The 12,461-nt window shown below is 47.3% G+C and overlaps 1 protein-coding gene across 1 annotated transcript in view; it reads left to right on the top strand.

Annotated features, from left to right (window-relative positions):
- The window catches only part of DCDC2B (doublecortin domain containing 2B), a 13,071-nt gene extending 1,227 nt beyond the window's left edge, over positions 1-11,844 (top strand). The window contains exons 2-11 of the mRNA XM_015811640.1: positions 2,309-2,366; positions 2,713-2,789; positions 3,619-3,750; positions 5,294-5,440; positions 6,031-6,070; positions 6,641-6,694; positions 8,136-8,313; positions 9,222-9,325; positions 11,115-11,177; positions 11,664-11,844. Coding sequence (XP_015667126.1) covers positions 2,309-2,366; positions 2,713-2,789; positions 3,619-3,750; positions 5,294-5,440; positions 6,031-6,070; positions 6,641-6,694; positions 8,136-8,313; positions 9,222-9,325; positions 11,115-11,177; positions 11,664-11,672 — 862 coding nt within the window. The 3' untranslated portion in view covers positions 11,673-11,844. The remainder of the gene's footprint in view (positions 1-2,308; positions 2,367-2,712; positions 2,790-3,618; positions 3,751-5,293; positions 5,441-6,030; positions 6,071-6,640; positions 6,695-8,135; positions 8,314-9,221; positions 9,326-11,114; positions 11,178-11,663) is intronic.
- The last annotated feature ends 617 nt before the right edge of the window (positions 11,845-12,461 follow it).

Raw genomic sequence — 12,461 nt, 5'->3', positions numbered from 1 at the left:
CCGATCTGAGGGGGCCAAAGTTTCGCCCCCTATAGTCAGCGATGGAATCAGCTGACTATGCCGAGGCGCTGGTAGCCACAGCCACTCGGTCTTGGACGGGTTGAGTCTGAGTCTGTTCCTCCCCATCCAGACCCTCACGGCCTCCAGGCATCGGGCCATCACGTCAAGGGCATCGTTGGGGTGGCCCGGGGTGGATATGCCTAGGAGTTAAAAGACTTTAAGGGAACATAGAAATGAAAATGTATAATTAGATAACAGAATACCCGATTGAGTTTTGTTTATAATGATGATTATGTTCAAGCACAATAATCATCTGATGAATTTTAAACCTGAGAGTGCTGAATGGTATGGCAGGGTTAATATCCAAGAGCAGCAGAAGTGTACCATTGTTCCGGGCGCCCTTGTAGTAACGGTAGAATGAGAGTAGCCCAAATGTCTCAGCAGTGTGAGCACCAGAGGAACACACGCACACACACCGTTTCTCTGCATCCAGAGCTGCTGGGGCTTTACACTCCAAGCCAGAGGTGACTTCCTCAAGAACTGCTGGGGGTCAGAATGGAGGCCCTTCTGTGCTAGCAACTGCCAGTGCAGGGAGGTGGGAAGGCAGAGAATCTGACCGATTCACTGGCATGAAGCTTCGAGGTGAAGATTCCTAGCGGGTTGTGACTAGGAATGTGAGCCTGCGGGTGGGGCAGGGAGAGACCCTTCCAAGGCCCAAAGTTCCAGGGGAAGCCGAGCCAAGCCCAAGCGCCAGCCTGGCACTAGTGGGGGAACTGAAGCACATTCTCAGCCATTTACCCCCCTTCCTCCTGGCAGTCAAGGACGGGTGAGATCCTTACCCGAGTCAAAGTAGAGCAAGGCAGCCTGAGCAAGCAGAGTGTCGAAGCTCTGGGCTCTTCTCTAGAGCTGGGCGTCCGCTCTGGCCTCTCAGGGAGGACCAGGACCCTTGAATTATGAGGACACCAAGCTCATGATGTCAATCTCCAAGCAGCCCGTGCCCTTGTGTGAGTGTCAGAGGGCCGCTCTCAGCACCCAGCATTCAAGCCAGTGTGTAAATTGTGAGGATACGTGGCAGCTTCTCCAGCACGAGATCCGAGTGGGCTTTGTTTAAAGGAAGAGAGTCACAGCTGTGTAGAACGGCTGGAGTAGTGCAGAGAAGGCCACCCTGTTGTGGAATTCTTCATAGATCTTGGGACTTCAAGTCCAGAATTTGGAGTTTAGAGAATTCAAAGCCCCCAATATTGTGCATCTGGAAAACCAGGTTGGGAAAAGCTTTAGTAGAAAGTGTGTTTTTCTGGCATTTGACTTGAGTTCCTGAGAACAACTCTTCCCATTCAATCTCATTCGGTTCTTCTGTCCCAAGGCAAAGCACTGCCTCGAGTCTCTTGCCTGGCTGCACCAGAAGCCTCTGGCTTTGTTTTCAAAAAATGAGAAAAGTTTGAACTTCTGCCCCTTGGACATCCTTCTCCAACCGGCCACCCAAAGCTAAGCAATGTCTGCCACCCAGCCATCTCTTAGCTGCAGTGTGGGATTAATTGCTGTCTTGCTGCGCAGGATTCTTGGGTTAGTTGCCTTCAGCTGGCCAATTGTTTGAACTTTCAGGAACACTCTTAAAATCACAGGAGTAGGGGCAGCGGGTGGTGGAATTCTGCTTCTTCCTTCCAAGATGCATCATCGCACATGCAGCTCTCCTCTTTTCCAGAGGAGAAGGTGTCCGTCCCTCAGGTTTTATTGGGAGGACCGTGAATTAAAGAAGAGCTGAAGGGACAGCACTGTTGTTGATCTTCTCTGGTTGACCATTCCCAAGACCCAGCTCACTGTTTCCCCACCTTGGCAGCTTGAAGTAGATGGACTTCAACTCCCAGCATGGCTGGCTGGGAAACTCTGGGAGTTGACATCCACACATCTTCAAGTTGCTAAGGTTGGAAAACTGACTTAAGAGAAAGAGATTTTTCCCTGTTTCTTCCTTGAAAGGCACCTGAAGCACATCTGATGATCATACACACTGGAAGCGATGGGAGTTGTAATCGAACCCATATCTATGGCAAAGGAGATGCTGCCTGTTTGACTGGAAAACGCCTCTTAAGAGTTACTTTGCCACATTCTTTGGCCACTTCCAGAGATGTGAATGTGTTAGCCTGTGGCAACAACCAGGGGTTGTGGGATTTGAAGTCTGCAGCATTCATGGGAGAAATAGCTGGATGTAGAAGTAGGAGAGTCTGCTCTGAACTTGAACTCAGAACTCCCCAGCACAGTCCCCTGACTCGGCTCGGTGGCTCATTTTCTTCCCAAATCACTTTGTTGACAGCTATCCAAATGCTGGGATGAAGCAGCTGAACAAGCACCAGAAAAAAAATGGAGCCCAGGTGAGTAAGTGGTTGTGGGTGGACCAAATGCAGAGGGCTCAACTGCCAGGAGAAACTTTTGGTCCAGAGGCCTTCTTCTAGTTTCAAAGCTTTGTATTGTGCACCAAATATAATAAAAGCAACCTAAAAGAGGGAGTTCTGTGTAAGGAGATGGGCAAGCCAGGATCTTCTAAGGCCTTGAGCCTGTTGGGCTTGGACTTTGGAGCCGGCTGGGGAATTCTGGGAGTTGAAGTCCATGCACCTTAAAGGTGCTCAGATGAAGAAACATAGCCGTAGAACCTACAAAGGACAGATAATGGTGTGTTCTGGTTGCTGCTGTTGATGACGATGATGTTTTGGCATTCAGAATTATCCAGGTATTCCTCAGAAGGTGATGGTCACGGCAGGATGGAAGCGGCAGACAAACCTTCCTTGTGTTATCCAGTGAGTGACTCTCCTGTCCTTGGAAATTCTCTCTCAGATTAGTGAAGGAAGAAATGGGGAAGGTCAGGGAAGGAGGCGACGGGGTTTGGCGTAGAGGTTAAGGTAGCAGACTAGAAACCAGGAGGCGGTGAGTTCTAGTCTCCCCTTAGCCGTGAAAGCTGGCTGGGTGACTTTGGGCTAGTCACTCTCTCTTTAGCCTGATGCATATCACAGGGTTGTTGCTGCGGGGAAAATACGAGGAGGAAAAGCTATTAGGTATGTTAGCTACCTTGAATTACTTAAATTATTTAAAAAATAATAAAAAAAATCTTAACAAATAAATAAACGACTAACTAAAGGCAGAATTGGCATAGTTCTTTGTCTCTGAAGTTTATTCAATTTATATCCCCAGGACCTACATCCTTAGTGCCCCCGACAGCCCTGGAAAGAGGCAATCCTGAGGGGGGCTGTCCTCGGCCAACTCAGGGGGTCTTTCTTCCCTGTCTTGATCCAGCCCTAAAACTTTTCCTGACCAGAAAAAAGATTAGCAAAGCCATTGGGAAATAAAGGTGGGGCTATGAGCGAGGGTCCAAACACTTGTCCCCTCCTCCAAGTAAAATCCTGCCAGAATCCTGAGCTGGTTAGCAATGTGAAGTATAAATACAAATAAACAAAAACCCAGAGAAGGCTGGAAATTCTCTCTGCCTGTGGTGGAGTCCAGAAATTCCTTCGTGTCCCATTCGCATAATTTTAGGGAGTCCAGACCCTCGCATATCTGAATGAGAGGGAGAGGGGAGTAGTTGGGAGTGTGCAGGGAAGAAAGCTGGCATCTCTGCTTCTGCCGTTCCAGTGTTTTCCGCAACGGAGACTTGCTGAGCCCCCCCCTCCGAATGGTGCTGGCCAGGGGCGCCCTGCAGGAATGGGGCACCGTCCTTGGCCGCTTGTCAGAAAAGGCCAACCTGTGCACGGGACCGGTGAAAAAGTGAGTCCTGTCAGCATTTTTTACCATCCTTTTCTATTTCTTTTGGGGGTGGTGGGGGTGGAAATCAAAGGCTCTGCCGTCCCTTTGCTACCCCAGAACTAGGCTACTCCAACCCCCCAAGGCTGGAGGGGGCTGCCTCCTGGGGGTCTCTCTGCATTGGGGCCCTGCACTTAGCCCTGGCTCCAGAGGAATGGAGGGACCTTGTCTTGGGGGGGGGCATTGTTGGGGGGGAGTTCTCTGCTCAGGGAGGTTGCTTCACGATGGTGTGCGACAGCTGAGAGCTTTCTCTGCCCAAAAGCAGCTCAGCTTTACTTAACTTATTTTTATCCCGGCTTTACTATTTTTATAAGTAACTCAAGGCAGTGAACATATCCCACACACCTGCCTCCTCCTGTTTTCCCTACCACAACTACCCTGTGAGGTGGGCTGGGCTGAGGAGAGAGGGACTGGCCCAAAGTCCCCCAGCCGGCTTTCATTGCTGAGAAAGAACTTGAACCACTTTCTAGTCTGGTGCCTTAACCGCTAAACCCAACCGGCTCTATTTATACTGCTTTAACTGTCATAACTTCAAATTAAATAATTCCAGGTTTTTGGCAGAAGGACTGAGAGTCTGAAAAAGGAATCTCAGTTTCAGGGAAGGGGAAATCCTGTAAACAATCTTTCTTCCAAGGCAGATGCAATTCTTATGAACAGAGTCTCTCTGGATTCCTTTTGCCTATATACTGCTCATGTATGGTTCAATGTACTTTACTGTGAGAGCAGGCACCTTAGCCGAGGGGGCTGGGGCAAATTGGCTTTAGCAACACACCTTCTTTCCACAAAAGGCTGAGCCAAAACAAAGAAAACCACCGGACGGCTTCATGTTATGTCAGAAATGTGGCTGAACAGGAAACGGGCTCTTTAGTGTCACTCATGAGGAGAAACAGCCATCAGGGCTTTGGTTAACTAGGTTTTGCATAAGGGTGGCTGTGGGAGCCAAGTCCACCTGCAAGACAGAACAGAGGGGTCACTGGGTTCAGTTTTGGGTTTTCCTAACCCAAAGCTTTCTTAGTCTAGGGGCGACAGGATAGCAGGATTCCAATATTTGAGCGGCTGCCACAAAGAAGTGGGGAGGGGTCGACTTATTTTCCAAAGCACCAGAAGGCAGGACAAGAAGCAATGGTTGGAAACCTCTCTTTGATCAAAGAGAGAAGCAACCTGGAATTAAGGAGAAACTTCCTAACAGTGAGGAGAATTAACCGGGGTAACAGCTTTGCCTTCAGAAGTTGGAGGTTTTAAGAAGAGACTGGACAGCCACTTGCCTGAAATGGTCTCCTGCCTGAGCAGGGGCTTGGACTTTCACTAGAAGACCTCCAAGGTCACTTCCAGCTCTGTTCTGATTGGGTTAGTAGTTCCCTCTTCAGTCTTTAAACAGGAGGAAACTTGTAGAACAGGGGTCCCCAACCTTGGCAACTTTAAGTCAGAATTCCCCAGCCAGCCTTGTGTCTTCCTCAGATTCTTCCCCCTTTTCTTGAACCTCTTTCTGCCTTGCTCTTCCTGCCAGGCTCTGCAAGCTGAACGGTGACCTCATCTCCCAGGGCGAGGAGCTGGTGAACGGCGAATACTATGTGGCTGTGGGGCTGGAGAAGTACAAAGATTTGCCTTACTTTGAACTACTGGTGCCTCCCAAAATCCCTCTCCGTCCCTTTTGGTAGGCAACTGAGGTGCCTCTGCTTAGCTCAGCTTTTTCAGTTGGCGAAAGATTGATTTAAATGGCAGCCAGTCTGGCACATGTCCAAAGGGCTGAATCAGTGTGACTGAAATGCAGCAGCAGGCTCCTTTGTGCAGAATACAATCCCTTAGAATAAAATTTTTAAAAAAGCAGTATTGACCTCATCTGCCCAAACACTTTCTCCGAGTACCTCTGTTCCTCCAATCGCCCTTGTTTAGGGGATGTTGGGGGAGGCCATAACTTGTGTTCTCTGAGGGTGAAATAGGGATTGAACCGTGGTGTCAATGGTTTTTACTGTAACATCCATAGTAACAGAACCTTGCAAGTGTGAATACGCTTCTCTCTCCCTTCCTTCAGAAGAACTAGAGAGGATCTTGTCTGAGAGACACTTTCTCCGGCTACAGTTCTGGCCCACACTCGGATTTCTGTTATCCGTTATCCCAGTAGCAGCCCTCCCTCCTGTTCCTCACGGTTATCCCTTCTGCCCATTACACTGCACGGTATCTCAGTGAGGTAGGAAAAACATCTCTGTGTGCTCTGGATATGAACGTCTGCTTTTCTACTTACAGGAACTTCCCTACTAACAGAAGAAGGAACTACAATCGGGGGGTAAGTAGCCACGATGGCTGATTTCCTAAGGCAGCCCCTGTGTGAAAAGGAGCAAAGATACTTTGCATCTGGAGAAGAAGAGTGATGTGTAAATGTTCCTGTTAGATTTTTTTTAGCAACCAGAGTGGGGATCCCCCCCCCCCAAAAAAACAAACGTGCTTCATGGGTTACCTCCCAGCACGACAGAAGTGACCAAAACCTGCTGCCTCCACCCAGCAGATCTGTACAACATTATTACATTTCACTGGTATTTCTCTAATGCAGGGGTTCCTAACCAGGGGTGCTCGCACCTCCTGGGGGTGCGAGACGATATTCCAGGGGGTGCGAAAACTTGGGTTTTCAAAATTATAAGTGTATATGTATAATTTGTTGCCGTTATTTCGAACTTTTGTAAGGGGTGCGAGAATATATCAGAAGCGTTCTAGGGGTGCAGAGCATAGAAAAAGTTGAGAACCTCTGCTCTCACGTCTTACTAGTTTTTGTTTCTGCATTAGTCAAGACCAGAACCAGCAAAATCTTAAGATGTCATTTACCTGTTTAGTTATTTCTACTCACTTCTATTCTCTCCAGGTGGCCTCTGAAGACAGAGCCAGCGACTCGGCACTCCTTGAGCCAATGCAACAGGTAAAGTGAAGCAGCGATTTTGGAGAGCTTAGTCTGCCAAACTGGACTTAAATAAAAAAAGTTCAGGATTTAATGTTTCATGTTGGCTAAGAGTAGGATTCCGTATTCTGAAATACCTCTACATTACATTATACATACATAAAAACACTGAAGTTTCTGCCATAAAAACCTCATTTTGGGGAAAGTACTGTTTTTTTCTCCACCATAAAAAGCTCGGTGTACTAAATTCATGAATATTGTGGGTCCGCTTGTGTGTACTGGAAAGCCCAAGCAGTTTAACAAGTTGCCTTGCCTGCATCTTAAGACCTCCAGCGGATTGGTAGGAAATAAAGTGGAAATACGATTTCCTAAGAAATGGGCTCTTACCAATATAACCTAAAATCCTTACACCTACCCCACAGTGCTGATTTTTGTTCAACTTGTAATCAGCAGGAGTTTGTGGGTGTCCAAAAAGTCAAGATAGCAGCTACAATTGCCTAATCAAAGTTCTTTTTAAAAATACAGTGCACATTAAAACAGAGGGGGCAGAACTTTGATTTGTAGCCACAGCTGCCCTTTTGACTTTTCCAAATGTCTTGCTTTTTTCTTCTAATATTTTTTTATTAAAAGAAGGTTTTACATTGTTAAGTGGATCGTCACGCGACCAGCCTGATTTTATATTTTTTGTGGCAGTTGTTAATAGAATCGTAATGTTTTTTTAATTGAATCTGTGGTTGGTAAGTGGATCCATTGGCCATGATGGGCATTTTTTTGATGGAAATTGGAAGTAAACATCAGTTTGTTGCAAAAAAAAGTCAATTGTGGTTATGTGACTATAGGATGCTGTAAACAGTTATAAATGCAAGTCAGTTGCTGAGCAACCGAAATAACAATCATGTGACTTGGGAAATGGGGGGGCAGCCATTGTAACTTCAAATCTGAGTCCTGAGTACCTGTTTTGGGGCCCATCCTAACTTCAAATGGTTGCTAAGTGGTTGGTCATAAGCTGAGGACTACCTGTAGTAATAATGTTGCCTTTTGCAAACTACGGAGCTTTGTGAAAATCAGACACGCTTCTTTGGGCCTTGTGGATTCCTCACATCTGGCTTTGGGGCAGTGGGCCTTAAGATCCCGAAGCGCTGGGCCGGATGACCCTGTCCTAGAGCAAATGTGGGGAAGCGGCTTCCCATCAAAGGAAGCTTGGATTCCTTGTCCCCCTTCCTGACCTGTCTGGAGTTGAAATCTCACAGCAGAGACTCCCCAATGGCTACAGATCCCAAAGCAGGGGACCTGCGGCATATTTTCTGCAGGAAATTGATTTTTTTTCCTGCATGAAGAGAGAGGATGGGGGGGGGGACTTTGAGAGGATGGAAACAGGAAATGCTGGGGATGTTTGATGATGATTTGAAGTGGCCAGGACTTACATCTGAAAGGCCCTGATGAACATTCCTTGAACTTCCAGATGAAACTTTGGCGGGTGCATTCCACAGGGATTGTGCCTGCAGGAGACCCTCCCCGTCCCTCCGAGTCCAAGCCAGCCAAGAAATACCCTCACCAAGACAAAGCGACATCCGTCTTCCACGCCAAGCCAGGCCAGGTTGGACAAGAGCGCCAGGTCCCTGGCAACTATTTCACCCGAGGTAAAAATAAACGGGAAAGAAAGAGCACCTTAGAGACAGAGTGGGCACTGTGACGGGTAAGGGGGCTATGGTGATAGTGAGCGACTTTGGCCACGCTGCCCGTCAAGTCAGCCCCTGGAGGGCATCAGGCTGGGGCGACAGTCCAGGGTCTCTGGGGAGTTTCAAGGCCCATCATGCCGGGCCATCCAGTCAGGCATTTTTTTCCAGAGGAAGCTGTCAAATGAATGTTAAGCAGGCAGATTACACACGGGGGATAATCTTTAATTATTATTAGAACAACTGACAGGCTGAGTTTGCACACAATGACACACTACAATGTGGTTGACTCCTGTGTGGCTTGTGTAGAGCAGATGGTAGCCTCAGGTGTTCTTGGAGAAAATAACAGAATTAACAGACACAAGTTTGATTTGGGGCTCAAAACAAAATAATTCAGAGCGTTGCACTCTCCCAGGAGAGTGAACCCCATGACTTGAACCCCACGACTGAGTGAGAGATTGAAACTTTCTGGGTGAATCCCAACAGGAAGGAAACCAACTAGCCAAGCGCTACGTCCTGCTGGTCAGAAAGCAGCACGCTGGATAAAGGAGAATATTTGCACCTCCGGGGTGCTCTCTGAGCTCGGCGGGGTTTTTTTTGCAGACATTTTAGGGCCCAACTAGGTACTGTAATATCATCAGTGCCCTTGGAGCTTGGGTGTCAATGCGACACCGATTGTGTTCCCTAGTCTGGGTCATGAAAACGGCCAAGCTTAGAGAACACCAGGGACCTCATCAAAAGAGGGATGAAAGCTGATCTGTAGCCACCGTCTGGGTCTGGCGCTTTCAAAGCGCAAGGAAGGAAACCGCTCTGGGAAGGGCACGTTATTCACCAGGGATCTCGTGTCGCCCTGTCTTTTATTTTTTCTTCAGAAGACGAAAGCGTTTATAAAAGGAGAGGGGCAAGGCAGGAGATGGCGGATGCGCAGGAAATAGGAGAAGACGAAGACACGCAGGTTGAGTTGCCGGTGGACCAGGTAAGGAGGGTCTCTCAGGCCATGCGTGAGCAGCCTCTCCCCCCCAAAAGCAGGGGGGGGACTCTAAGACCAGGGGACCTCATCTCCCAGAATTCCCCAGCCAGCATGGACACCCCTGAGAGTGAGGGGTGACCTGAAGACCTGGTGCACAGGAGTTGACCTCGCAATCGGCAGATTTGGACCGCTTTTGCAAGGAAGATCCTTGGGCAAAGATCCTCAAGGCAAGATTGCCAGGCTGACCCCAAAAGGCTGAATGTTGTCATAGAATCAAAAGGAGCTCCAACGAAGTATTAGTTTAAGGATATGTACACTCATGCAGCCACGTTATTATGAATGTCCATGGGGATTCTCAGCCATCCAGGCCATGGTTGCCCCGATGCTGCTTTTGGAAAAGGCAATTGGACTTCCTTGGTTTTTGCTTAAAGGCATTTTTCTTCTTGGATGAGAAATAAAACAAGGAAAAACAAAGTCCAAGTTGCCTTTTGAAATCGCACCTTGGGACATATTATTATAAGTTTTTGTATTTTTATTTCTTCCCCTAAAAGATTTCAGTTTATTTTTCAATCAAATTGTACTGCTTATAGGTTATGTCCATGGTGGCGAACCTATGGCATGTCTGCCACAGGTGGCACGCAGAGCCCTTTCTGTGGGCACGCGCGCCGTCGCCCCAGTCCTAGGATTCAGCTGGGTTTTATAAAACCTTTTCGCTTTAGGCCTCTGCCGCCGTGTGCAAAAAAAAAGTTCAATCAATCAATCAATTTCAACTCACGGGAAAAAAAAATCGCGCAAAGTTGGAATTCATTGATTGAACTTTTTAGTCCCACCCAGTCTGCCGTTACCACCGCAGCCACGCCCACCCAATGGGCCACACCCACCCAATGGCCCACTCCCACCTGGCACCTGATGATACATAAGTGGGTTTTGGGTTGCAGTTTGGGCACTCAGTCTCTAAAAGGTTCGCCATCACTGCCCTAAGTGGAATTTTCCTCCAATGGGATTTTCCCATGTATTTTACCAGGAAACATAGATAGGGCAGGCTAGAAAAGTCAATGTCCTCCTAACCATACCCAAACACTCCGTATTTGTTGGCAATGTCCATTTTGCTCTATGAGTTCATGGTGACCTAACCCTAACCCTAAGTGGAATTTTCCCCCAATGGGATTTTCCCATGTATTTTACCAGGAAACATTGATAAGGCATCCCAGAAATGTCAGTGCCTTCCTAACCATACCCAAGCACTCCGAGTTTGTTGGCAATGTCCATTTTGCTCTATGAGTTCATGGTGACGTAATCCTAACCCTTATGTTAAAGGTGGAAAAAATTCTGAAGTGAGTTATCTTGCTATGATTTTTTACATCTCAAAAATCTGGCATTTTAAATCCACTGGAGACTAACCATAGGAGCTGGATTATCATAGCTAAACCACAACTACAAGCTAAGATTAACAGTATCGAAAGCACTAACTGATCTGCTTCAGTATACAAATACATCACCCAGAACATGGTCTGTGGGTCAGTATTAACGGGGTGGGCAGCTTAGTAACTTTGGAAAAGACTATTTGCTTTTATCAAATATGTTTCAGGGCTTTTCTCCCTGAAGAACTGTTTTCCCCAGACCTTTGTCATCTTTGTAGTTAGCTGAGGTCAGATGTTTCCTTTGTCTACTCTGAAGTCACACTAAGTAGAACTTCCTGCCTGGTTAGAGTGGAGTATTCCCATCTTTTTTTTTGTTCTGCCGGCTGACCACACGTGGCCTGAGTGCTTGTGCTTTTCCCTCCCCCCCCCTCCAGAAAACTGCAGAGATTGTGGAAGAGGAAGTTATATCAAAGACCAAAGGAGGGCCATCCAAGAAGGTAATTAACTTGCATTCATAAACAGTTTAATCAAAGCGCTGGAGGGAAGAAAGAATAATGACGTTTATACAACTGATTCATTTTAGTTTGCTGCAGTGAATGAAACTGTGCATTTATGTAAAAACAAGCCAACTTAAAGGAAGTGCAGTCTGTGGAGTCCTTGGTACTCTCTGGGCTCAGTTTTCTTGCAGACATTTCATTGCCCGGCAAGATAACATCTTCACGGTGTAGAAGGGAGTGGATTTGCTCCTTGCTCCAGTCCAAGGACTTTAACCCTGAGCTACCCATGGTCTCTTCTACTGAACTGCAATCTATTCAGTACAGAACAAACCAGACATTCCAGCACAAGCTCTTCCCCGGGATTGAGCAGCGGTCTGCTTCCACATCATCTTGGTGCTCCTTCCCAGAGTGCTTTAAATAGACGTGTTCAACAAACCTGTCATTTTTCATTCCTTGTACAATGACAAGACTTTCTCCTCTTTGTAGTGCTTGTAAGTGAGACAGAAGCTTCATTTGAAACTCCTGGATCGAAGAAATGATTCAAATGAAACAGGCCCAGCAAGCTTTGCCGGAGGGAATGTCTTGAACCAAACGTACGGTAGTTTTGTGCAATTTTTGTCTACAGAATTTGTTCTTGCAATAAATGTAGAATCTCTCTGATTTGAAATCCTTATCTGAGACAAGATTCCGGTAAGGGGGAGGGGGGGGGGAGAAACAGGCATGGTGACTGAGGGCTGACAACGGTTCCAAGTTTAATTCAGAGGCCACCAATATGGCATCAGGTAAAGAAGGTGCCAACAGATTTTAGATCTTAGAGTGGTAAAGGGCTTGTCATGCAAGCAAACTGGCACTATTCATAGGTCAAAGGGAGGGAGTAGCAGGAAACCACAGAGGGTCTAGGACTTTTTGCCTCTACCACGTGCTCGTGCCCCCTTCGGCCCCACCCTCCAGCCACAGCCAATTGACAGAGAGTGTCCAGACAAATGGGACATCACGTGTGCATGTGTGTGCCTTCCACTCATGCAAATAGAGTTGCATGTGCGAGTAAACATGCCTGCTGCTTGTGTGGAACCATTTCCTCTCCTCTCTCCCCCCTCTCCCCTCCCCTGCAGGTCCGCAAAGCCAGAAAGGTCGGGGAACACTGTTTTAGGCTTTGTGTATCGCTTGGTTCTTGTGGTTGATGTTTTACATATTTTGTTGCCCAAGGTCACTATGGTGATATGAGCAGCCATGCCAATTTATGTAAATCAGTGACACGTTAGCTAATTTCTGGCTATGAGGCGG

The sequence above is a fragment of the Protobothrops mucrosquamatus genome, unplaced genomic scaffold (assembly GCF_001527695.2).
Source record: "Protobothrops mucrosquamatus isolate PMUCROS unplaced genomic scaffold, P.Mucros_1.0 scaffold46, whole genome shotgun sequence".
NCBI classification, from domain to species: domain Eukaryota; kingdom Metazoa; phylum Chordata; class Lepidosauria; order Squamata; family Viperidae; genus Protobothrops; species Protobothrops mucrosquamatus.
The sequence above is the reverse complement of the archived record's forward strand: the minus strand, read 5'-3'. Positions and strand labels throughout refer to the sequence as shown.